This window comes from Rana temporaria, chromosome 5 (assembly GCF_905171775.1).
Source record: "Rana temporaria chromosome 5, aRanTem1.1, whole genome shotgun sequence".
Taxonomy (NCBI): Eukaryota; Metazoa; Chordata; class Amphibia; order Anura; family Ranidae; genus Rana; species Rana temporaria.
This window is the reverse complement of record NC_053493.1, coordinates 387,103,392-387,130,736: the sequence shown is the minus strand read 5'-3', so window position 1 is coordinate 387,130,736 and position 27,345 is coordinate 387,103,392. Positions and strand designations below refer to the sequence as shown.

The 27,345-nt window shown below is 43.1% G+C and overlaps 1 protein-coding gene across 10 annotated transcripts in view; it reads right to left on the bottom strand.

Annotated features, from left to right (window-relative positions):
- The window catches only part of ENPP2 (ectonucleotide pyrophosphatase/phosphodiesterase 2), a 205,368-nt gene that overhangs the window by 56,475 nt on the left and 121,548 nt on the right, over positions 1–27,345 (bottom strand). For 5 of the 10 annotated variants that reach the window (XM_040354894.1, XM_040354893.1, XM_040354895.1 and 2 more), the window contains 8 exons: positions 19,599–19,630; positions 17,562–17,689; positions 15,387–15,474; positions 15,200–15,287; positions 13,756–13,928; positions 12,342–12,390; positions 4,630–4,686; positions 4,222–4,359 (listed from right to left, as the gene is read on the bottom strand). In XM_040354894.1, the coding sequence (XP_040210828.1) occupies positions 4,222–4,359; positions 4,630–4,686; positions 12,342–12,390; positions 13,756–13,928; positions 15,200–15,287; positions 15,387–15,474; positions 17,562–17,689; positions 19,599–19,630 (753 nt within the window). The remainder of the gene's footprint in view (positions 1–4,221; positions 4,360–4,629; positions 4,687–12,341; positions 12,391–13,755; positions 13,929–15,199; positions 15,288–15,386; positions 15,475–17,561; positions 17,690–19,598; positions 19,631–27,345) is intronic. The other 5 variants (XM_040354898.1, XM_040354899.1, XM_040354901.1 and 2 more) reach the window with 2 other exon arrangements.

Below are 27,345 nucleotides of genomic sequence, written 5' to 3'. Positions count from 1 at the left end.
TCACTCCAAAGTCAAGCGTTAAAAGAAAGTACTTTTGAACAACATTCATTAAGCCATCAAATGTACTGATGAGAATGTTCGTACAAATGTTAAATCTTAGGCCCCTTTCACATGTGCGGACCGTATGTCTGCATTTTCATCCATCCGTTTGCGGATGAAAACGGGACATACATTGGTCCCTATGTGATTGCGGGTGTCAGTGGATGAACATCCGCTGACACCCGTAATCATCCGCCTCCGCAAAGATCCGATGCGGACGGAAGAAAATCCTATTTTTTTTTTCTTCCGTCATCGGATTGGATGAACACGGACACACGGTCCGTGTTCATCCATTCCCCCTATAGGGGAGAACGGAGAAAAGACAGGGCGGTCCCTGCACAGTGTGCGGGGACCGCCCTGTCAGCCAACGGCTCAACAGGGATTTTACGGATACACGGAGGCGGATCATTACTGATCTGCCCCATGTGAAAGGGCCCTAAGGCCTCGTATACACCAGCGGACATGTCCGATGAAAATGGTCCGCGGACCGTTTTCATCGGACATGTCCGCTCCGGAGATTTTGGTCTGATGGCTGTACACACCACCAAACCGAAATCCGCGGTGACGTAGACGACACCGACGTTCTCTCTCGCGCGAGTTCAATGCTTCCACGCATGCGCGGGATTTCGGTCCGCTGGTTAGACGTACTAACCAGCGGACATGTCCGCCGGACAGCTTTCCAGCGGACATGTTTCTTAGCATGCTAAGAAACATTTGTCCGTTGGAAATCTGTCCGCTAGCCTGTACACACGATCGGATCTGTCCGCTCATGTATACGAGGCCTAAGTGTATTGCCTCGTACACACAACCATTTTTCTCGGCAGAAAAAAACGTTTTTTCCCGACGCGATTCCTCTCCAGCCTGACTTGCATACATACGTTTAATGCAACAAAAAAAAAGTCAGACCAAAGCGTGGTGACGTACAAAAATGTACGACGGGACTATAAAAGGGGAAGTTCCTTTTTATATGGCGCCACCCATTGGGCTGCTTTTGGGCTACATACTTGATTCTGAGCATGCACAAGATGAGAAAAAAGAGCTGGTTTCAATTTTTTGCGGGCAGTTTTTTCACGGACAAAACTGCTAGGGAGCATACACACGACCAGTTTTCACGACCGATATAAAAAATTGCAGTTTTCTCGTTGTGAAAACTGGTCGTGTGTACATATGGCCGGCTCTACTCTATCGATAAGTAAAAATCCTCAAAGCAACAGGACTTTTCTTATAAATTATAGTTTTCAAACCAAAACAATATATTTTGTGGAAAACAAGAATTCCATAAAGCTTTTCAAAGCCTTTAAAAAGAACACCTTTAACTGACATGAAATAAACATTTTAGAAATCGCACAGAAATAAAAACTGACAGATTGGCTGACAGCAAGGAAACAATGAAAACAGGTTGTGATTGCACAAGGCCATGTGGCAGTGTATGAATCATTTTAAAATTTCATATTCTATACAGCTATAGATATGAATAATTGTCATTTAAAATGTTAATTCAAAGCTAGCAGTATTAAAAGCATGAGGTTTGGAAGGGTAAAAGAAAATCAAATGGATATATTTAAATATTAAGGGAACATTGTTCAGTGTAAATGGAATGGAATGACTGGAGGGTAGTTCTTGTGGACAATGGAGGTATTCCATACCTCCCAAAGTGAGAAAGAAGACTTTTGTTTACTTAACCTCGAGTAAATTATTGAGAGCTTAAAAATCATATCTAAACAATCAGTTAATATAAAGATTGAGGCAAATTAAGTTATATGTAAATGTTGAGTTTTCCTTAAAAAGCATCAAACTTGTCCCTTACCTTCCATAAGTATGTCCATCATATTATAAAACGGAACCAAACAGTTTGTGGATGGGAGCAGCGGGATTCGGGGGCAGTAAAGACACAGAGTCTTGTTGCAAATGAGCTCAGAATTTGTACTGCAGAAAACTACAAACAACTCTAGCGGGAGAGGGCCACTTAGAGCCGGTTCACACTGGGGTGACTCGTCAGGCGACTCAGCCGCCTGACAAGTCGCGTCCCATTGTATTCAATAGAACCGTTCTAATAGGAGCGACGCAAGTCGCTCCGACTTAGAAAAAGGTTCTTGTATGACTTTGGGGGCGACTCAGGGCGACTTGCATGGACTTCTATACAGAAGTCATTTTGCAAGTCGCCTCTGAAGTCGTCTTCAGGACGCCTTGCCTAGTCGCCCCCGAATCGTGCCACCCCAGTGTGAACTGGCTCTTAGGGTAACACTTACAATTCAGTTCTTGGCAGAGAGGCACAATGTCAAGACGCACAGATAGTGTGTCTTCAGAGGGTGTAATGTGGCCTGGCCAGTCATGATCCAAAAGGGAGGCTACAGTACAGGAATGCCTAACCTTTCCCTGCCGCTATTACTTTCCCTACTCTAGCCACGTCGCAAAATGCATGCCAAAACCTTGGGACAGGGACTTATAAAGACTCCGCTGACCCAAAGATGGGTCACCTGGATGTAACGTAGCTAACCCAAATGCTGACTCCAGGAACCAGTAAAAACCACCGAGAAACAGTTTCTCTTGACTTTCTCTCCAGGTTGTGATACTGCTGTGGTCGGGCACCGCCTACAGTGGAGGAAGCAGATTGCACCTGTCTACGAGTTACGTTCAAGGCATGCCGTAAATGAGAACTATCGCACAAGCTTGTGCTCTCTACCATAATGTCAAGAAATGGCTGGTGTCATAACTAAATTACATGTACAGCACAATGGCCACTACAGATCATACAGAAGTTAAGATGAAAGCTTTCTTGGCTGTAAAGGAGAGGAAGGTTTATTTCCGCTTTAAGACCAACATGAAAACTCGTTGGGCAGGCTCAAGCACAAATTTTACGGAATAGTTGAGAATTAAAACATAAAACTTCTGCCAATTATACTTGTGGATCTTCTGAATGTTTTTGGCACGCAGCTTCCACTTAAGTTGACCACAGATTTTTACTTTGAGGAGAAAGATGGAGTCCAATACCAATCCTTCACAGCCAACATGTTTCAACTAAAGCCTTAAGCTGGGTTCACACTTGTCCGACAAACGGTCCTACATTGGGAGCCTCATGTAGCATGACGTGTGAAAATCAATGTTTCCCTATGACAGCCGTCTTAACTGGTCCTACACAAGTCGGTCCGACTTTGAAAATGCTCCCTGTACTACTTTTGGTCCTACATTGATCCTACTTCAGCCCATTGAATATCATTGAAGTCGGACCAAAGTAGTATCCTGTTCATGAAAGTAGGATGGATGTAGGACCAATGTAGGATAAATGTAGGACCAATGTAGCAGAGCAAAGTAGGATGAAAGTAGTGTAGTAGTGTGAACCCAGCCTTAGTCGAGCTAGGATTAAGGCTTCAGCTGAAACACATTAGCATTCTGCTGGGTTTGTTTGGCTGTCACATATTGCTTATGTTTTTACCAAAGAAAGTACTGTGAAGGGCCGTTATTTGACTTCTCTCTCCTCAAATTTATGCTCACAAAGTTTACAGGAACTAGAGCTATTGAGGCTGATATACCTGGGGTTCATACTGGTGTGGAAGTGGAGATGCTCTTGTGATTTTTTTAGGTCTGATTTTTTCTTCACATTGTATCAAGTTTGACCTGCATACCATATGATCCTGGCTATCACAGATGTATGTTTCTATGGAAGCCAATATGCTGAAGGGACAGATACAGGAAATAATTGAGAGAACTCAAGATAGAAAACCATTGTTGAACCTCAGTGGTATTACTTAGCAATTTTCTCTCTGAAACAATATCTCTTCTCCTAGAGAAGAGGGTAAATCTTAAAGGATGCAAGGGAAAATCTCCCCAACAGGGATATAAAACAGAAGTATTGCCACCATGGTATGAGAAAGACAGTAAACAGAACATAGGAAAACCCGAGAAGCTAAAAAAAGGACAAAACCTTTGAAGTGCATGAAATCCTTCATCAAAAAGGACAATGTCTGTACCCCCTTTTCTAACAGAACCATGTTCAATGACTCAAGCCTAGTGTGCTTTAGGAGCACCATAGATATGACAGAACTATGCTTCGGTAGAGTCTAAATTAAGGACAGTATTGTAGTACTATTACATGTGATCCAAATGTTGAAAAACGAACAAAAACGGTGTTAGGGGTGTTTAAGAGCTGGACAGCCATCAATATGTCCTGATTCAAAGGCTCACCAGCTCCACTCGTCATTGCCATTCCCGAGGACTCCTGCTGGTGTTCCCACGAAGAAGTACTTAAAGTTGCGTCTTCTGAGCTGCCACTTAACCTTTCTAAGAGCGCAGACCCTGCAATGCCATCCTCAGTCTGCAAGCCTTTTATTGTTGAGAGAAATACGATATAATGATTCCTTATTTATCTACCACTTTGACATACACAAAAGACACAGATGGACGGACACAAAGATTTCCCTATTCCCCAGTCTCAGGACAGACGACATGTGGGTCATGATTTACCAGATGTGGCAGTTGTCAGTCCAGCTTTATTTCTCAGTTGGTTTCTAACTTACACCTCTGGAAAATCACCCTTCGAGACGTAATTTTACAAGAGCAGGTTAAATCTACACAAGTAATAGATCGACAAACCTGAGTTCCTTGGTAGCACCTCCTTAATTTCATTGCTAAGCTCGTCTACTGCCACATCTGTTAATACAAACAAATACAAGCATTACTGCAGTTTGACGATAAAATCCCTGTGAGCTTCAATCAGTGTTTATCTTAAAGGATAACTAAACCCAATAAATGTGACTCTTTGAAGATTACAATATCTTAGATGTGGTGGCTACATTAGTTTTCTTTTTTTTAGGTTAAGAATATTTAGCAAATACAGAAAACACCTGTTGATCTTGTCAGAAATGCCATGTCCACTTTCGTTCAGCGAAAAATAAAGTAGTGTAAACTGCCAGTCCCATCAGTCTCCCGTGTAATGCAGAAGAAGAAGGGTGGACATGTTTGTATGATAACCATGGCTCCTGCAATAATTGAGTGCAGTGCCACAGTGGAGGTGTGAGCATAGACAAAAGGGAAGAAGAAGAATGCTATTCGCTGGAATACCAGGTACAAATAAAGATATCAAACAAAATAAACTAATACAGCCACTTGACCTAAGGAGTACTAAACAATAGATTGATTTTCTGTTTTTGGTTTTAGTTATGCTTTAATAAAACATAGGAAGGCAGAATGCGTCTATACTAGTAGGTTTAGCACTTTGACCAAATTATGAATTTGCTGTCCTAAAATTAGTTACGGTTAATCAAGTTTTGTCTACTAAAGTGAGCGTTAGATTTTTCCATCAATCATGAAAGCCAACCATGTTCTTTTTTGCTTTATTTTCAACAGCAGTAAGGATAATTAAAGGGCAGAAATCAATTCAAATTCTGATTGTTTTACTCTTGCAAGTTTGTAAGCGAGTGAAATTTGAAAAGTCAACAAAGCCAAGCGCAGCCTACAGACCTCTCTTAATTGTACCAATCCAGGTCTTGGCCTACGTGGGACTATCCAGATATCCAATTTTGGTTGCATTACATTTATTTGTTAAAGAGAGGACCAGCACGGGCTGGAACATGTGCTCTATACCATAGAGTAAATGTGGAGAATATATCCAATGTGCAGAGAAAAGGTCTATGAATGCGTTTTTACTACAAGACTACAAGGCTTCTGTTGTAGACACTTGCCCAGAAGACATCCTTTGTAAAAACTGGCCTGTAGGATCCAGAAGTGTAATCTGAATGTGTAAATCATACCACTGCATGGCAAAACTCTAAAAGGCTCTTGTTGCAAGCACCTACCCACAAGGCTCCCATTAGGAACAGCTACCCACAGAACTCTCGGTGCGGACGCCTGCCAACAGGACTCCCCCATTGCAAAACACCTGCCCATATGGCTCCCATTATGGACACCTGCCCACATGGCTCCCATTATGGACACCTGCCCACATGGCTCCCATTATGGACACCTGCCCACATGGCTCCCATTATGGACACTAACAAACCAGACTCCAAGTGCGCCCACATGGCTCCCATTATGCACACTAACAAACCAGACTCCAAGTGCACCCACATGGCAAACACCTGCCCTCAAGGCAGGGCCGGAGTGGGACTCATTTTCAGCCCTGGAGTTTCATGCCTTAGACCAGCCCACTTTAGTTCACGACTATTAAAATAATGTCCGCGCCTCGGGTGCTGGAACGCAGGAGCAGTGTTGCCAACCTACCAGATTGAAATTTACTGGCACAACACCCAACATTTACTGGCACAAGCAAATTTTTATGGACATTTTACAAAAGTTACAAAATTACAGTTTTTAGTGCATATTTCAGTATTTAGGCTACAAATAAGTACACTGTGCAAAAAGCAATAGGATTTAAGGTAGATATTAAGGTAAAAAATACATTTCTGTTATTTCCGCTATAATAGTCCATCGGTTTCTGTTCCCCATCACCTCCTGCCCCCACCAGCTCTTGCAACCATCACCTCCTGTCAGCTCTTGCTACCATCACCTGTCAGCTCTTGCCACCATCACCTCCTGCCGCCACCATCATCTCCTGCCACCATCACCTCCGGCCATTTCCTGCCACCATCATAACTTCCTGCCGCCATCATCACCTCCTGCCAGCTCCTGCCCCCACCATCACCCCCTGCCAGCTCTTGCCACTATCATCTCCTGCCAGCTCTTGCCACCTGCACCCATTACCTCCTGCCCCCACCACCACCTCCTGCCAGCTCTTGCCACCATCACCTCCTTCCCCCACCACCTGCACCTCCTGCCACAATCAGCTCCTGTCAGCTCTTGCCACCATCACCTCCTGCCCCTACCACCATCACCCCCTGCCAGCTCTTGCCACTATCACCTCCTGCCAGCTCCTGCCCCTACCATCACCCCCTGCCAGCTCTTGCCACTATCACCTCCTGCCAGCTCTTGCCACCTGCACCCATCACCTCCTGCCCCCACCACCACCTGCACCCACCACCTCCTGCCAGCTCTTGCCACCATCACCTCCTTCCCCCACCACCTGTACCTCCTGCCACAATCAGCTCCTGTCAGCTCTTGCCACTATCACCTCCTTCCCCTACCACCATCACCCCCTACCAGCTCTTGCCACAATCACCTCCTGCCAGTTCCTGCTCCTACCATCACCCCCTGCCAGCTCTTGCCACTATAACCTCCTGCCCTGACCACCTTCTGCCATCACCTCCTGCCCCCACCACCACCTTCTGCCACCACCAGCTCCTGCCACCACCACCTCCTGCCAGCTCTTGCCGCCATTACACCTCCTGCCCCCACTACCACCTCCTGCCAGCTCTTGCCGCCATCACCTCCTGCTCCCACCACCACCTCCTGCCAGCTCTTGCCGCCGAAATGTGCACCTGCCTATATGTCACAATGTAATACTGTCACATAGCCCAGACATGCCAGCTCCAGTAGAGAGACTTGAGCCACAATAAAATGTCTGCAGTACAGAGGACAGTGTGGTCTGCAGCCGGGCACCTGTGCCCCCCCCTCCGTGTGTTTGCAGCTTTTCCCTGCAGCCAGTCAGCTCCTTCACAGGACACACAGGCTGGTTACTCACAGGAGCCCTCACTGCCGGTCTAGGATCACTGTCTGTCCCTCAGCACACTTCCTATTGTAGGCGCCTGGTGAGAGCCTTGTTTGTCTTCCATAGTTAAGCCTCTAGTGAGCAGCCGACAGTGTGCTGATTGGTTCAGCTCCAGTAACATTCATTGGCGTGGAGCGGAGGCCTCGCCCGGCGCAGTTGCATGGTCGGCACGCCGCGGCCATCTTTTTTACGGGCACCCGATGCCCATAACGGACCTTACGGACACCCCAAAAAGGGGGTTACATTTACGTGCTGTCCGTAAATTAACGGACGGTTCACCGGCCCGCAACCCGACCAGCCCACCGGGAATTATCCCGGTTCTCCCGATTGGCCAATCCAGGCCTGCCTCAAGGTCCCGATCGTGGAAACCTGCATACAAGGCTCTGATTGAAGAGACCAGAAGTGTAATCAATCTGCACATCAATCACTACTTGGCAAAACTCCCCTTTTTCTGGCTAAGTTTCCAAGACTGGCTAAGGTTTAAAAATGTTTTATTGCAGAAATGGCATCCAATACATGTTGATGACGAGGCATTATAGAAAAAATTTGTCTACCGTCCCTGATACAATGGTGATAACTTTACATACAGATTCACAAAACCATCATTAAATTATACAAAGAGGAATTATGGTAACTTCTTTTTGGAAACAGAATTTAAATGAGTTGAACAAAAGAAGCTCTATGACTGCAAATCATAACATTACATTCAAATGATGAGGAACAATAGAAGATGATTTATTCATTTTATAGATGAGCACTTATTATTATGGGTCTACATTAGTAACAGAACCTGTGGGATACAAACTAAAAAACATCTAGATACATTTGAATGGAATCCATCAATCTAATCTACCGTATATAAACAGAAGTCATTAAAATTTCTAATTCATAATGCCAATACCAATAACATTTACTCAATCGCACAACATATTCACAGAAATGATAGGACTAAAGTTAAAGCTGAATTCTGGAATAAACATATCTTTAGTAAATAAATAATAAGTAAATCTTGGCATGGTTTGTATATTTTTTCCAATCTGTCCAATAATCTATTAAACTTTCCCTCTGTCTAGAAGCTTCCTGTAATAAGGACCAGTTATTGCTTTCTCCTTGTGCAGGGTGACTGGTCTTGTATCCACCCCCTCTTGTAGTCTTGTGTAGGCAGCCTGTAGGGGGGTGGGGCCCTCTGGGTACCTCCCGCAGATCTGCACAGGCTATGTACAGTGACATTACTGCTACTTTACAAGGTAATACCTGGAAAACCGACTAATATTCTTTGTCTCTATTGAGAAATTATAATAAATATATTATATATTATATTTTATATATATAATATATATATATATATATATATATATATATATATATATATATATATATATATATATATATATATATATATATATATATATATATATATATATAAAAATAAATAAAAGGTTTTTGTGCCCAGAGTTTAGCTTATTGAATTACTGTGATAATTAATGGCATTTGGTTAAGGTACATTAGATGGAGGAAGGTTTAGTCTGAAGCACCAGGTTTTCAGCATATTAATAAAAAGGTACCCCCAGGAAAACATACGCAAAATATTGAAAATTAAAGTGGAACTATAGGAAGGCATACCGTATATACTCTGGTGTGAGTACCATTGAGTTGGGTAATAATGACAACCATTATCAGTGCTTAGACACAGCGGCATCGCTGTAATTGGCGCTATATAAGTGTAAACATTATTATTATTATTATTATTAATATTATTATTATTATTATTATTATTATTATTATACTCTGGTGTAAGCCGACCCGAATATAAGCTGAGGCACCTAATTTTACCACAAAAAAACTGGGAAAACGTATTGACTCGAGTATAAGCCTAGGGTGTCCATCTGCATGCCTCACTGTGCCCATGCCTAGACTTACGTTTAACATTGGAGTATATAGAAGGGGTGCCCGGCTTTGAAAAATCGGTGCTCCCCGGCCGTAGGTCCCCCAGACAGCAAACTTTGCACACTTCTAGAGAAGAACTGGGGCTACAGGTGTGTTAAGTTTCATGGTCCCCAAAGTCCAAGCGATCAGGTGCAAAAAGATGACTCGAGTATAAGCCAAGGAGGGCATTTTCAGCACCAAAAACTTTTTTTCAAACTTTTTTTTTCCCCAGTTGCTTCTGGGTTTCCGACCTAGCCCAAAATGATTTCATACATTCCAGGAGTCTTCATGGTAATTTTTTAGGGGCAGGAGTGTCTCTCTCTCTCTAAGCACACCCTTCTGCCTAAGCTAAGGGCAGATTGATTCCAGTAAATAAAACAGTACATTAATCATCTACCCTTACTAAAGATGTCTGCCACTAGAAAAGCTAGGAGGGTGTTTTTCAAAGTTATTACTCAACAAAATAAAACATGAAGACCTGGATGGATGGATGGGAGAGTTTGCTTTGAATAATAAAAAAATGAACTGAACAGCATTTTTAGTTTGTGGTGCTCAGAAACTGTGTATTTCCACTTTAACCTGACATTCCAACTCAAACATTCCTAACCAAACATTAGCACTGCTATCTGTGAAAACTTTGTTATCCAAAAATTGGCCCATTATAAGAAAAGAAGAAAAACAAAACCAGTAATACCCAAGATGAGACTTGCCTTAAAATCCCTAATTATAAGAGTTTATCTCAACTATTTTCCTGTGAGATACTTTTTTTGTAGCCATATATCCTTCAAACAGGATGGAAGATGCAATCATTGAAGGCCAACATGTCTATGCAAGCCTTTGTTCTACCTGTTATGTAGGTGATCTGGAGCTGCCTTAGGATGCATTGCTTACCTTGCTCAGTTTTAGCCCTTACTCTGGAAATTGAATGGCCCACTGCCTTGAAGAATTGACAGGTGTCCCAATTTCCAGGTACCTGGGTAGCTTTACCCAACATCTTTTAAAGAAAGAATACTTTTATCAATAGCCATTTTAAATGGAAGTCCATTCAAATCTTAACTATGCTTTAACATGCCCTCACCCCCTTTCTAATCCTATTCTAACTACCCTGTAAAGTAAAGATGTCTATACCTATGCTGAGGGAGCTCCGGTCCGGTAACATGATTGGCATCCAATGCCGGCTTCAGTGTAGAGGAGGGACAGCTGACAACAGATGACATGTAGTAAGCCTATGAGGGACATCACTGCATAGGCTCTGCATCTGTGGTTTGCAATCTCTCATCTTTAATGAAGCAGGCCCCTGAAGAGGAGATCATATGACTTTACAGGAGCACCCTCAGAATAAGTATAGAGATCTTTCTTTTACAGGGCAGTTAGAAAAAGCTTAGTGTGATTAGTAAATAGGTAGCGTGACGCTGAGGCTCGGTAGAAAGAGGGCATTAAACCAGTGCGTCAGTAACCGCTGTTTAGAGTGCTGGCAGGGGATGGAGCCCTTCCTAGCTCCTCCACTCGCTCGAGGGAAGAAGGGGGACCCCTGAATGCTGCACATCCATAGTGTCCTACAGAAATTAGTGGAGTGGCGACCACAGCCATGCGTGGCCATGCGTGGCCTGGTTGGAGTCCAGGCTGAGGTTGCCAATCCACTCATTTCTGTAGGACACTTTGTATGTGCAGCATTCAGGGGTCATCTTTCTTCCCTAGAATAAGCTTAGAATGGGGGTGGGAGCAGTTTTAAGCATAGTTAGGATTTGACTAGACTTCGACTTCAATTCTAATCAGTAGATACGCCTGCGTATCCCTTTTGTGGATCTGGCCCAGTGTTCTAAATGAGGTCTAACTAAGGATCTATATAGGGGAATTTGGACTTCCTTCCTTCTGCTAGTGATCCCTCTAATGGTGCATCCTAGAATTCTACTCTAGTCTATGTTCATTTATTTTTCTAATCATTAGTGGGGTCAAATGTTTCTTTCGACCGCAGTTAAGAGAAAATTCAAAAAGGAACAGGATAGAAACTTTTCTCGAATGCACACATTTTAAACATTGTAAATGGTTTTCAAATCAGTTAATGGTCATTAATACCAAAATCGAATGTTAAAAGAACACAAAATCTTGAAATACTTTTGAGGCACTTTCGAATGTACCGATAATTTTAATTCGAAATTCTACTAGTATATGCCCAGTTCACCTCCAGTCCTAAAGACTCTAGGGAATAAGCAAGAATGGGTATCATCGGGAAAGGGAGAAAAATAAAAAATCTGATGTTCTAGCCTTTTCTAACTATAATAAATAACTGTACTTTTGCTGCTCTGTCCCGCACAAAAATATATTCCATCACTTTCAGTCCTGGTAACAACCTATTATCAGGACAGTAAATTAGGGTAAATCTGCCCAGTAGAACACAGACCACCAAAAAAAATATTCTGTCCAATAATTAAAAAAAAACCTTTTGAATAAAGTTAGGTTTCAACAGTAGACCACCACAGCCATTCTCTCTCCAGCACAAACACGTTTTAGTCCTGAGGCCTATTAAAAGATTTACTGGGCCACAACCTAGTCATTATTTTTCATAAGAATCCGTCATACAGTGTTATTTTATTATTTTTTTCCAGTCATTAAAATTCAACCACCATCAAGTCCACATTGGTTTGATTTACACACAAACACTAAGCATCAATAACCTGGACAGCTGAAAATCTTCATATACAAACAATTCTTTATTATCAATAAAGTTGCACACAAAAAGGCACAGACACCAAAGAAAAAATTGCATTATCCTTACCATCGGTTGCTTTGACATAAAGTCTCTTATTAAGTTCTTCAGCTTTATTCTTCATAGTGAACAAAACACAAAAAAAGAAAAAGAAAATATACATGTTATTAAAACTGAATGCAGACATGAAATAATGTTTAACATTAACAGGTATATTTAATCAGAAAGAAAATGACTCCTTGGGTCAAAAAAATTATTACGCCACTTTGCGATAACAGAAGCTCAATTCCGAGGCTATTGGAATTCACTGACCTGAAACAAGTTTGTTTGCAACTTTAACTATTTTAACTATTATCCAACTATAACTGAAATTCCAAATGACTGAACATGAAAATTACTGGTTTTGATCAAGCCTAAGAAAATAAAATAATAATTGTGTCAAACAAACTCCAGCAGAAAAAGATTGAAATAGATTTTTTTTTTTTTTGTTTGTTTTGATCGATTTGAATAAACTTTATGAAAGCTGTCCATTTAAGGCCAAGTTTAATCAATTGAATTCAGGTGGACTATCCAACTTGTGGGTGGTAAATTTGTTTCAGACCATCACTTTTATTTGTATGTTTAAATCCCGGTCAAAAGTAAAATTGCCACATGGATGGCCAGGATAAAGTCAAGCCAGAAATGTTTTACTAGTTTGGATGGAGAGGATTCTAATTTCTGCCAGGATTTTACTGCTGTCAGCTCCTTAGAGAAATTTTCCCATTCCTTCTTGATCTGCTATCTGTTAAAAAGACACAGATAATAAAAACAAAACAAAAAAAAACGATCATGGTTTTTAGCTCTCCCCTATGCCATTAAAAGAAAGCACTTTTATTTTTGCCTGTGACCCGGTTGCAGATATTTCCTCACTTTCTATTTGCCAAACACTAGCAGGTTGACAGGAAGTGAGGTTTGAAATAACAAATCAGATCATCACAGAGTGGAGCTGTGGATGTGAATTTAAGGAATACACAGTGACACGTCCCGATAACTCAGATTTGGAAAAAAATATGGCAGATGATGGACTTTGGAGGCGTATTATCTTAAAAATTTAATATTTATTGAAAAAAAAAATCATTAAAACACATTTAAATCACAATTGAGGCTGTTCCTAAGAATGCCCAAGAACACAAGAAAAATGGCATAACAAAACACCTATACCCTGAGGGTACAGTAAGTAAATAAAAGTGGAAAACGGAAGTGAGGTTTGGCTGGACATTTCAAGGTCATTGGCTACATACGTGGTTCAAGAAAGTAACTTAAAAATCATGGCTACAAGAATAAAGATAATAGGCTTGGGTCTTTAAAAACCAACTCGGCAATGGCAGTTTTCAAATTTTTACCACAATAGCTTCCCTTTAAAAGCTTTACATTTCTTTGCTAAACCTCAGCCTCCATAGTTACTCCTATAAATAAATGGGACAATAAACAAGGATTATTTTACCTGAACGTCACATGAACATCCTAGCTCTTCATTCACAGTGGATGGAGAGACAACAACTGGCACTGGTTTGGAGACGTCATCTGGCAAGGCTGGCTTGTGGGTTGGCAATCTTAGGAGGTGATTTAAGCTTCCATGGGTTCCATTGTTGGGGGCAGGTTTCAATCCAAGAAGGTCTAAACATGCAGAACACAAAAGATGACTAGGATTTATGTTAAGAGAGCTCTATGAAAGAAGCAAAAGTTTATGTATAGCCAAAACTTGATTTTCTTTTAGTGTTGCCTAGAGTAGGGAGAGGCTAAATCTTAAATCAAAAATACTCATTTTTGTTTTTTGCCCTTGGTGTCCCATGGGATTTTTTTTTTTTCTCTTAAATCTCAAAAATGTTATGAATTCCCTTAAATCTCTAAAATGTTAAGGGAATTCCTTTCTTACACAGTTGTCACCAGAAAAAAATATCCCAATTGTAAGATTTACCCTATTGCTTTGGTGATAACTTCATAAATTTGGTATTTTCCGTTACTTTCCATTTTAGCAACAGCAATAAAACATGGCAGGGGTCCTAATCATCCATACTGTATCAAAAACGTAAAGAAAGGTTTGACTATACACTTTAAGTATTAAAATTACTTAATTCCAAGAAGAGGGCAGAGAATGTCAGCTTGTGCCTGAAGGACTTAAACGCTAAACCCTTCAAAAATAAAGTTTCAGCCCACCTTCAACTGATATACGTATTTCCATGTTTGGTAGATGGATAGTTTAAGGGTTTGTTCACCTTTGGAAAAAAAAAAGCCTAAGTAGTCATTGGGGCCCAGTAGGTAAAGATAAATGATGTAGCTTTTAAACATCTTGATTAATATAATTTCTATACCTGTTGGCCATTTGTGCCCCTCCCTTCCCCAGAGCATGGTCCCCAAAACTCCTAAAGATAGCTCTGTTCTGCCCTGTTGCGTCAGGAGGGGGTTTTCAACTTGTTATAAACGCAGGGGTTCTCTAAATCTGTGGCCCAAGGGCCAGATGTGGCCCCTTTCTTGTCTTTATTTGGCCCTTGGGGAACTACCCCTTTAACTAACACCAATGGCGAGGCATTGTTTTCTTCCACTGATGCCTAGGGAAATTTTTATCTTTCACTGGCCAAACACCGCCACCCCCCCCTAAATTCTGAAGGACCGTAAACTGGCCCTTTGATCAAATTGTTTGGAGACTCCTGTTCTAAACCCTGCATATGTGTAGTGTGCTCTTTTGCTCTCCCTCTAGTAGCAGCAATGGGAATATTCAAAACGCTTAGGTGGACTTAGGTGGACTCAAGAATTATGTTAGGGAGATCTTGATGCCAGACAGGGGCTGACCCAACGTCAAAGTGAAGCCTTATTTAAGATTTCTAAGTATCACAGTAAAAGTACAAATATGTCCATACTATATTAAAACATGTAGGAAATTTACTTACCACACATAACATTGTATAACTCTATATTTTCAAACGGAGGTACTTTTGACTTGTATTTGAATGTAGGTCCATATGCAACAAATACAGTCTTAAAAAGATAAATAAAAACAATAAAAAGCAATTCCCACATCAGTTTCAGTTTAACATTAGGGTAATTTGTGAGTTCCAAATAATTTCTCTTTTTTACCTGCATGCTGCTGAACTTGTTGTCATAGCCATGATCTCCTTGGAAAACACATCCTTTGGTTGGCTTCTTATAGACATCTACAGGTTTTCTGTGTGAAGAGTACAAAAATGTATAGTATTACAAAAGGAATGTATGCTATACATTAATGAACATGAGACATGCAGGCAAGTTATTCATAACCAATGACATTGCAACTCAAAGTAGTCACTGCAGGGACTGTGTGGTTCAAATGTGAATAGTTTCAGACACCCATAGGGTAAGTATAGAACTTTCAGGGGCCTAGGGGGATAGTAGAAAAATCACTTGGAACTCAGTTTTTTTTTACCCCCAACCATCCCCCGTTGGGAGAACATTTTCTTTAAAGCATTGTGACGTCACCACCCAGCTAAGGATCTTCTGCCTCGAGTGGGGCAGGAGGGAGGAGTCATCTGAGGGGCATTGAGGAGCTTGGTCATGTAGGGCATAGCTGGCTGGTGTGACCGGTCTCTTCAATAGTTACCAGGCAGCAACTGTTAATGAATTAAGGGTGAAAGGGGCCAGGGCTGCTTGAAAAATAAGTGCCACAACAATAAAGCTGGGCACTTTTTTATGTATAACGCTTGAAGGTGGATTTTAGGCGAAAAAACAGCAAAACCATATATCTACAGGTTCAGGCCAATACACAAAAAGAGACATTCCCTCAACTGTTTGGGAGAAAAAAAAAGTGAAGGTGAATCCCCCAAAACAGGACAAGAACACCAAAAACCAACCCAGAAGGCATTATAACCTTGTCCTGCTCTATCCAAAGCTAAAAATAACAGTTTAGCTATACTGTACACACACTTTCAGACCACTGCTTACATTAGCCAACATTTTAGATGCTAAAGTGATTTAAAGGCTTGCCTTCTTTTTCTAAATAATAAACATGTTATAATTACATTCTCTGTGCAGTTGGTTTTGCACAGAGCAGCCTGTATTCTCCTCTTCTCAGCTCCCTCTTTGCTGCTCCTAGTCCCTCCCTCCTTAGAGTGCCCCTTAGCCAGTAGCTTGCTACAGGGTGCACCCAAGTTGAGTCAGAGCTCTGTGAATCCATTCAGAGATGGACCCCCCGACCTGGCCCCATCCCCCCTCTCCCCTGATTGGGAGCCGCAGGAGCCAATGGCGTCGCTGCTCTGTCTCAGACAATCAGGAGGAGTGTCCTGGATGGCTGAGGGGATCAAGGAGATCGCTGGAGAGAGAAGGAGCTCAGGAAGGTAATTGGGGGGGGGGTGCTGGGGGGGCTGCCACACACACACACAAGATTGTGACCCCTGCAACCCCTTATGCTACTTCCATGCAAGTGCCTCTTATACATAATCGTATGCTTGCTGGGCAATAACCCTATATGGGGCAAAACATCTCTATTTTCCTTTTTGTTCCATCAGCAATACATTTTTGCCTAGCTTGACATTTCAACATTTTTGCATCTAGTTGGGGTGCACTCACTTTTGTGAGTTTTACTGTCTTTTGAGGGGGAGTGACAATATACACAGGTGGCTGCTATCCTCAGAGATTGAGCCAGCTCTGTAATGAAACAAAGGAAAGAAAAAGGGGGGTGCCACCTAAGTGCAGGTTTATTTCATACCACTCACAAGATACAGTAGTAAGTAAAAAACACGCTCATCTGTAGTGGGTACAGTACAGGTTCCTCTTCTCCTTCCAGCAGGTACTGCCAGAAGGGGGACCCGACAGCTGTAGATGGTGTGGGCCGAGCTGGGGAGCCTGGTAGAGACCAGGAAGTGCATGCCAACCAGTGTGGAACGCATGGGTGGATGTGAAATCACCGGAAGAGTAGGAGGACTAAGCAAGTAGCAGGCTATGGGCTTGGAGCCTCTAGCTCCTTCTACAGGCCGCCTAATCTTTTCCAGGCTCGTCAGCCCAGCCTACATCTATAGCTGTAGAGGAAACTCTACTGGTGCAAACTGCGAGATGGAGAGGAGGAACCTGTACTGTACCCACTAGAGATGGTGTGTCTTTAGTTACCATCTTGTGAAAGTTTTTAATCTTCTGAAATAAACCAGCTTTTTACAATACTTCTCATTCTCATTGCTGATGTAACAGCCCATTGCAGTTACCACGAGCCTATACACCATATCAGAGGTTCAGCAAATGAATAATGTAATTCATTGTATTTATAGGATTTCTTAGGTTACTTACCTTGCTACATGCCATTTCCTGTCAACCAATAGATGAATATCTTCTATTCTTCTGTTATTGGCATAGTGCAGTCTCTTTGGAAGGTATTGCTTCAGGTAAGGCTTAAAGTGCTGGTCTGGTTTTTTACACTGCCAAAATCAGAATTGCACTCATGTTAAACAATATAAACAACCATTGTTAAATACAATACAACTGACATGTCCAATCAAATCTGTCCTATAGGTCACGGACATAAAAAAAAAAAAAAAACGCCCGGCCAGTGGTAAATGTGTAAATGGTTTGTCTCAATGCTCTAACTGACACTTTTCCTGGACAGCTTGGTCTAATAAAGGCAGTTGAAAAAATAACAGACTTGCTGGCCAGATCATCAAGTAATCTAAATATGTTACAGGGGGAAACAAACCTGCTGTGTTAATGTTACTGAAAGACTGCATCGTGTATGTCATTTTTGATTTTGCTCTTGGTTCCAAGAAAAGGGCCCCATGCAGTCAAGAAATATTGATGACTGAACTGTGTGCTGGGATTTCCTGCCTGTTTATATAAAAATAAGGGATCGCCCCTTCATAGTTTGTTTTAAAACTCCCATCAGTTTAATTTTTGCTGTCGGATTGGGGAGATTTTGTTTCACTTATTCTACTAGAAAAGCAACAGGGCATGAGAGAATGTCTCTACAAAGTAAATGTTCTCTATATACAGATCCGAATTCCCTGCTGGACTATCAAAATTTCAATCAGCAAGTGTGCTCTTCCCCTATTCAACAGATCAATCAACTTCTGTCAACGGACCTTTTGGAAAATGTTCCATCGATCAGCAGCTGCAGCCACTTGGGCGCCTCTGTCAGAATACAATGTCCTGCAGAGGGGATTCTCCATCCACATTGTGTGACTGGAGTAATCTGCCAATTGCCAAGAAACACTGCATGGCCAACTTAGACAAATGTCACAGGAACAGGAATGCCCACTATACCGCCTTTTGGTGACAACTCTGAAATTCTAAATTCTTCACTTTTGGCTATAACATATCCCCGCATTATACATTTACATCTACAGTTGACTAAAGCCCTTCTCCGGGAAAAAAAAATAAGTTTATTCGATTTATTCACTAGACATGTGAAGTTCCAAGTAAATTTTTTCACGAATTTCGACAAATTTGTTTATTTGTTTATTCAGAAATATCCAAATTAACGAACAAATATTCATAAATTCTAAAAAAAAAAAAATTCAGTAACTAATAACTATTACATTACAGGTATTGGCATTTCCTTTCAAATTTGTCTGTTAGTGAACGGAACACAGATTTATCCAAAGTTTATGAATTATCCGAAATAACAAATGCTGTATCTAGATGAATGAAATGCAACACATAATACTAATAAATTATTATTAATTATTATTAATTTGTTCCATTCCATTTGTTTAGATGCGTTACTTTGGATAATTCGTAATTTAGATAAATTCATATTCTTTGCATTCACCAACAGCCAATTTTGAAAGGAAATTTCAATACCTGTAATTTAATAGTCATTAGTTATTCTCTCAAATTTTCCAGATTTTTGAATTTACAAATTTACAAAATGCGATCATAACGAATGACTCAGGGGGGGGGGGGGGGGAATGAATGAAAACAAAAAACAAACCAATTTTTTGGCAGTGCACATGTCTATTATTTACCCAATCCTCCCAGTACAAGACTATACCAGCATCCCCACACACCAGCAGTCTTAAATAGTGGACTGTTCCTGACCTCATCACACTTAGAGCAGGCTTCAAATACCAGGAACAGTCCACCTAAACCATGGGGTAGTGCCATTTTCTGTCAGAATGAAGGATCAGGCGAGTAGAAGCTTTCTCCTCAACCCTAGACAAAAGGAGCAGTTGACTCGTGCAGTGTGGGCACAGCCCCACTGGATTGGAAAACGTTTTATTGCCTGGAGTTGGGCTTTAAAATCCTATGTAAATACCTACAGAGGTGCATGAAAAATGTTATACTTCTTTTTACAATTTTCCCATACCACAGTTGACTAAATGTAATGCTTACCGTAAGATTTGCAACAACTACTTTAGGATCATCTAGAATATAAAAAAAAAAGAAAAGAAAAGAAAAAGGAAAATAGTAACGCACACTGAACAAAAAAAAGAAAAAAAAAAAAAAAACGTGGAAAACATTTTTTTTTTTAACCATTAGAAAAGGAAAGCTGACTAAAGCACCAACATGCTTTTCTCTGTTATATCTGTCATGCAACATTCTGTCCCTATAATCTTTATTCTATTTACGTACAAATAAAAGATACAGCTGAACTCCGGGAAGATATAAAAAAAGACATAAAATCAATGCAGCTCAGTAACCATTCAAACATCTTGAATTGTACTGTAAAAGTCAAGTAAAGGATTAGGGTCTCGGGTGTTTTTTTTTACTTAAAAAGTATTGGTTTTATTAATGTGTATCTAAAGTTGAACGTTTTTTTTTCTGGAGAGTAGCAAATGGTTAAACCACGTTGTAAAAAAAGAAAAGGGGACATCTCCTTTTAACCAGCTATCACCTGATCAGGTTTTCCCCTCTATTCCTTTTCGGATGACTCAAATTCTGGATGGTCCACGCTTTCAATCCCAGTGACCATGGTCAGCAGAACAAACAAACAGTGGGGATGAATGCTCCCAGTGGGGGCACAAATTGAAATGAACGCTGGACCCCCAAGGTTCTAACCCATCTCCAAAACGACAAAATACAATTTAAACTTATAAGAGAAGTATGAGAATTTGTTTAATTTTTTAATCATACTTGCCTAGATGGATGCTGCATTACTCAAATGTTTTTTATAAAATCTCCCAAAGAAATGGATTGCTAAGCTGCAGTTAGTTCAAAATCATGCCCGCCTTATCAAAGGACTAAATTACAGAGAACATGTCACAAGCTCTCTTCGAGAGCTTCACTGGCCACCTATTGCCAAAAGGGCCAAATTTAAGGCCCTCTGCCTTGTTTTTAAAGGCATACTGGAGTCAAGGTCCAATCTATCCATCTATCCAGTATAGTTTACCACTATACTCCCACAAGATCTTTACGTTTGGCGAATCAAAATCGCCTTATGCCTAAACCATATAATTTTGCAGCAGCTGGTGGAAAAACTCTCCAATTCTTTGGTGTATTTCTATAGAATAATATTCCTGAGAGTATGCGGAAAATATATTTGCTAATCCACTTTCGCAAGGTATTGAAGACTCACTTACTTTTCAATGTATATGGATAAGGGGCGTGTGCTATCTACTAACCATCTGATTAGCCCGCCCTGACTTGTTACTGCTTATTCAATTGTGGACTCTTATTTTGCTTCTTTAACTTTTAATTTCTTCTTCTTTTGTTTAGATGATTCTTACGCTTTCTTAGTTGTTATTTATTACTAATTTATCCTGTACGTGATTATTGTTATGTCTATTTTGAATGTCAGTATATGTATTTGGTCTGTCTAGCGCTTAGGCGCAGTTCTTGAACTGTATTTGGCACTTTACAAATAATAAAATCAAATCTGTCCCCTGCCAGCTCCAACATTGAGAACCAATTGATCAAACACGGTTGATGTCTCAGTCCTCAGAACCCCGTCAGCAGAGAGCTGGTGACCATCAGTCCCCACTGTCTGCTCTGCCCCTCCTCGCTCACTGGAGTGTTGGGCTGTGGAGGGGGTGGGAGCAGCCAGCTCAGGCTCTCAGAAGCTCGCCAAGAGGCTGAACCGGGTGCCCTTTCAGGCATGTGGGCAGATCCCCGACTAAATGGTCGCAATCTTTTCAGAGTCTGGACCGCCTCTGTGACGTCAGCTGAGAACAGGTCACAAGAGTACAGAACAAAATGCACTCCTGTGATCCACAGGAGAAGTACAGCGGAACGAGCTTTGGCTGTACTTCTACTTTAAGATACACCTAAAAACCCAACCTCAGATTTTGAGTTTCTTTAAATAGTTTGTTTGGCATGAACCATTTCCATTGTGTTCTGGCAGCGGAACGGAGACTTCCATTCCTGTTCCTGGAACACAATCGAGTCAGGCTGTGTCATTCACAGGAATAATAGGATTTTTATAACAGCTTACCTGTAAAATCCTTTTCTTTTGAAGTACATCACGGGACACAGAGAAGCATAGTAATTACTATGTGGGTTATAGAGAGTACCTTCAGGTGTGGACACTGGCACGCCCTTAAGGCAAGAAGTTCCCTCCCCTATATAACCCCTCCCATACCGGGAGTGCCTCAGTTTTGTAGCAAGCAATAAGTGTCCCAAATACCCCAAAAGAGGGGCGGGTGCTCTGTGTCCCGTGATGTACTTCAAAAGAAAAGGATTTTACAGGTAAGCCGTTATAAAAATCCTATTTTCTTTATCGTACATCACGGGACACAGAGAAGCATAGTAATTACTATGTGGGACGTCCTAAAGCAATGCTATGAGGGGAGGGAGACCCCAAGAAATAAGCCGGGCGCCATCAGACATGAGGAATCAAACTGCAGCCTGCAGCACACTGCGCCCAAAGGCGCTCTCCTCATTCTTTCTTATGTCCAATTGATAAAACTTAGTGAAAGTATGGACAGACGACCATGTCGCGGCCTTGCAGACTTGAGCCATGGAGGCTTGATGATGCACTGCCCAGGAAGTACCCACCGCTCTAGTGGAATGTGCTTTAACCTTAAACGGGGGAACCTTTCCCCTCAAGCCATAGGCTTGAGTAATGACCTGCCGAATCCATTTGGAGATAATGGACTTCGACGCTGCCTGCCCACATCTGGGACCTTCTGGCAGGATAAACAATGTATCAGTTTTCCGGACCTGAGCAGTAGCCTTAAGATAGATCTTAACTGCTCTTAATACGTCTAGCGTATGTAAAGACTTCTCCCTTGCAGAACTAGGTTCTGAGAAAAAAGACGGGAGAACAAGATCCTGATTCAAATGAAACTTTGAAACAACTTAAGGTAGGAAAGCCGGGTGGGGCCGTAGGACCACTCTATCCTTATGGAATATAAGGTACGGTTCCTTACAAGACAAGGCTGCCAACTCCGAAACCCTCCTGGCGGAGGTTATGGCTACCAAAAATATCACCTTCCTGGTCAGAAGGACCAAAGGAATATGAGCCAAGGGCTCAAATGGTTGTTTCTGTAAGACAGAAAGGACCAGATTCAGATCCCATGGACACAAGGGAATCTTGACTGGTGGACTAAGCCGGATCACACCTTGCAAAAAGGTTTTGATCAGGGAATGTGTAGCTAGTGGCCTTTGGAAAAAAATCGATAAGGCCGAGATCTGGCCCTTAATGGTGCTTAGGGCCAACTTCATGTCTGCCCCTAACTGCAGAAACTCCAGAATTCTGCCAATGAGATACCTCCGGGGATGCCAACCCCTGGTCTCGCACCAGGCCACATAAGATTTCCAAACTCGGTAATAGATAAGTCTGGATGCCGGTTTTCTGGCATTAATCAAAGTAGATGCCACCGCATTAGAGAGACCCCTTTTCTTTAAGATATGGGACTCAATAGCCAAACCGTCAAATTGAGAGACGGTAAGGAAGGATGGAATATTGGCCCCTGGGACAATAGGTCCGGCCGAAGCGGAAGGGACCACGGTTGCCCCACGGACATCCTTACAATGTCCGCGAACCAGGCCCTTCTGGGCCACGCTGGAGCCACCAGAATCACTGGTCTTCCTTCCGACTTTACCCTGCGAAGAAGACGGGGTAATAATTGTAGCGGAGGAAAAGCATACATTAGGGAGAACTGGTCCCATGGGAACACCAGTGCATCCGTGCCGTAAGCAAGTGGATCCCTTGTCCGGGACAGAAAGTTGCCCACCCTTGCATTGAACCTCGATGCAAAGAGATCGACATCTGGTGTTCCCCACCTCTGACAAATGCTCTGGAAGATGTCGGGGTGAAGAGTCCATTCCCCTGGAAGCACCTGTTGGCGGCTTAGATAGTCTGCTCGCCAATTGTCTATTCCCGGAATGAACACTGCAGATATGCATGGGACATATTTCTCTGCCCAGGTCAGGATTCGATTCACCTCTCTTTGGGCTGCACGACTTCTTGTGCCCCCCTGGTGATTTACGTATGCCACAGCAGTGACATTGTCTGATTGAACCCTGACCGGAAGACCCTTCAACCTGTCTGACCAAGCTGACAGGGCTAGATAGACTGCTCGAATTTCCAGCAGATTTATGGGTAGAGACCTCTCGGAGGCTGACCATTTCCCCTGGAGAGACAAACCTCCCAGGACTGCACCCCAGCCTAGCAGACTGGCGTCCGTGGTCACAACCTGCCATGTCACGGGAACAAAGGACTTCCCCTTTAGCAGGTTCCGGGGAACCAGCCACCAACAAAGGCTCTGCCGGACTGACCGGGAGAGAGACATAGGGAGATCCAAGGCTTGAACCTTTTTGTTCCAAGCGGACAGAATGGCATGTTGAAGCTCCCTTGAGTGGAACTGCGCAAATGGAACGGCCTCGAACGAGGCTACCATCTTTCCCAATAACCTCATACAGAGGCGAATGGGAGGCTGACGCTTTGCTTTGACTAGTTGAACTAGTTCTCTTAAAGCCTCGAACTTCCTTTGGGGCAGGAAGACCCTTTTTAGCTTTGTGTCTATGAGTAGACCCAAATATTCGAGCCTTTGCACAGGCATTAAGGCTGACTTGTCCAGGTTGAGAACCCAACCCATGGATTCCAGAAATTTTACGGTTCTGTTTACCGCTGAGTTTAGATCGGCCACTGACCGGTCTACTACCAATAGGTCGTCTAGATAGGCTACTATGGATATGCCTTGAGACCTTAGATAGGCTAACAGTGGAGCCAATACTTTCGTGAAAACACGAGGAGCGGTGGCCAGACCAAAAGGTAAGGCCACGAACTGGAAGTGGCGCTGATTTACCGCGAAGCGAAGCAGCTTCTGATGGTCGAGAAAGATAGGAACGTGCAAGTATGCATCCTTTATATCGATGGACGCTAGTAGTTCCCCTCCTTGCAGGGAGGCCACCACTGACCTGATCGATTCCATCCGGAATGATTGGACCTTTAGGAACTTGTTTAAGGCCTTGAGGTCCAGGATGGGTCTTACATCCCCGTTTGGTTTGGGGACGGTGAAGAGATTGGAATAAAACCCCAAACCTTGTTCTTCCACTGGCAGTCCTCTGATTACCCCTTGGGATAACAGATGATCTAAGGCCAATGTTAAGGACCTTCTTTTGCCGAGGTCCTTTGGGACGTTCGAGGTTAAGAAGCACGGTGGAGGAAATTCTCTCAACTCCAGCTTGTAGCCCCCGGAGACCGTAGAGAGGACCCACCTGTCTTGGATCCTGTCTAGCCAAGCCTCCGCAAACAGCTGAAGCCTTCCCCCCACCCGGCTGAGTGGGGGAGAACCTTCATAATGCTGACTTAGTTGCTGGCTTGGCCTGTGGCTTACGGTTCCAAGGCTTTTTGGAAGCCTGAGGCTGGCCCTGTGGCTTCCCACCTGCATTGAATCGTCCAGGAGGCCGTCGGAACTGCCTGGTACCGGAAGTACTAGGGATAGGAGAGGAGGATCTCTTAAAGGAGGGGAAACCCCTAAACCTTTTCTTTACTGGCAACAGTGTACTTTTGCCACTGGAAATTTTCTGAATATAAGCATCCAGATCTTCCCCAAACAAACGCTCTCCATGAAAGGGAAACCCCGCCAGTAATTTTTTACACGGGGCTTCAGCAGACCAGTTCTTCAGCCAGAGTAACCTGCGCATATGAACTAGCGAGAGAGTGAGACGTGAGGACTGCTGAATGGAGTCCTTAATAGCATCTATGGCAAAACATAATGCTCTGGGAAACTCAGCCAAATTCTGGGCCTGTTGTGCCGGCAATTCCTTTAAGACCCCTTTAAACTGGTCTTTCAAGGCCTGGCAAATCCCAATAGCCGCAATTGCAGGCTGGGTTATTCCTCTCGCCGAAGCAAAAGAGGTTTTTAATAAAGTCTCTAATCTCTTGTCTGTCGGATCTTTGAATACCAGAACGTTGTCTACTGGACAGGTCAAAGATTTGTTTACGCAGGACACAGCTGCGTCAACCTTGGGGATGCCCCATTTTTTTGTGAATTGTTCCTCCATGGGGTATAAAACCGAAAACTTCTTAGGAGGAAGAAAATATCTATCTGGATGTTCCCAATCCTTGTAGATAAGCCCTTCCAGCAGGGGGTGAACCGGGAAGGAATAACTAGCTTGAGGAGCTTTTAAGGAGCCTAAAGATGAGACTGCACTTGAAGCTGGCTCTGAAAGTGGCAACTTGAAGGCCGAACGGACCATCTCAGTGAGGGACTGGACCAACAATTTTTCGGATTGCGACGCCGAAAAGGGTTCTCCCAAAGTGGAATCCTCAGAGTCCACTACTTCCAGCTGACCTTCTGCCAGATCTCCAGAGGGTAAATCAACCTCTTCTGAGGATGCATGCCCCAAATCGAGGGACTCCTCAGAGGGAGAGGGGGACCTTGTGCGTTTTTCCCTTGAGAGAGAGGATGCAATCAAGGTCGCTAATCTCTGCTCCAGACCCCCCATAGCTGAGGCCAGAGCCTCCTGTGTCACAAAAACTGGAGCAAGTGGGACAAGGGCAGAACAGGCATCTGACAGCCCTGATGGTTCACCCTGGGCCTCCTTCAATTTTTCAGGAGAGGAAGCAGCCGCAGGAGCATGCCCGAGATCCTCTGAGCCAGATGGCGATCCCTTTGCTTTTTTGCTTCTAGTCCCTGAGCCTTTAGCCATGATAAAGCTGAGGCACTCACAATAGTTGCAACTACTTGCGAACCTATAGACCAGCACTGACGCTGCTATTTGATGGTTGGCAAGGTGCAGAGCCCACTATGCGCCTTAAGCAAATGTCACTGTCCAGCACCAGTACTAAATACTGAAGTATGTGCACAAGATCTCTGTGTCCACCGTCAGCCAGAACCAGTTAGGTGGACTGGAGCATATAAGGACTAGGTGTATCACCTGACCTGCTCTGTCCTGTAATCTCAAGTCTCATAGAGAACAGCTGAGATAGACCCCCTGCGCGCATGCGCGCGCCGCTGTTAGGCGTGCACCACGAGGCTACGCGCGCACACGTAGCCGCACGCGCGCACATGTCGTCACACGCATCTCACGGAGCACGCCGCGCACATTCGTGCGCATCGAAGCAGCGTACAAAAAATTCATTTGTGCGCGCGCGTGCGCCTAAGACACATCAATGTCGCGCGCGCATGACGCTACGCGCCATGCATGAGGATGGAACACCACAGCTCCATGTGAGAACCAGGTAAGCCAAGTGAAGCCAAACATTTTGGACAACTTTTTTCTGCTTTTAACCTGCACAGGAGGGGCTAACTACCTGACTAGAGATACCCCTCCTCCCCACAACACACAGGACCATATAGGAGAAGCACAGACAGTTAGCTTTAGGCAAACATAATGGCTCAAATAAAGGAAGGTTACTCCTAGGACCAAGTCCTGAAGCACCTTCACTTACCTGATCCAACGCTGCAGGACTCTGCATAACAGACAGTCCAATCTCCACCCATCACGGAGAGCAGCGTCTATAGACCTTCAGGGACCGGGGTCCATGGACAGGAACACCACACCCCTGGACCCATATCGCACCCTGTCAGTAAACTTTTGGTATTAGGAAATTGACCAAAGTACTGAATAACCAGGATCCAGCTCTCAAAGAGAAGCATTACAGGCCAAACCCCGTTCTTCTTAACCGGGGCCCGGGTACCGTCCACTTTGGCTCAGAAGCACTTTGGACGGATCCGGATTTCATGGAGGC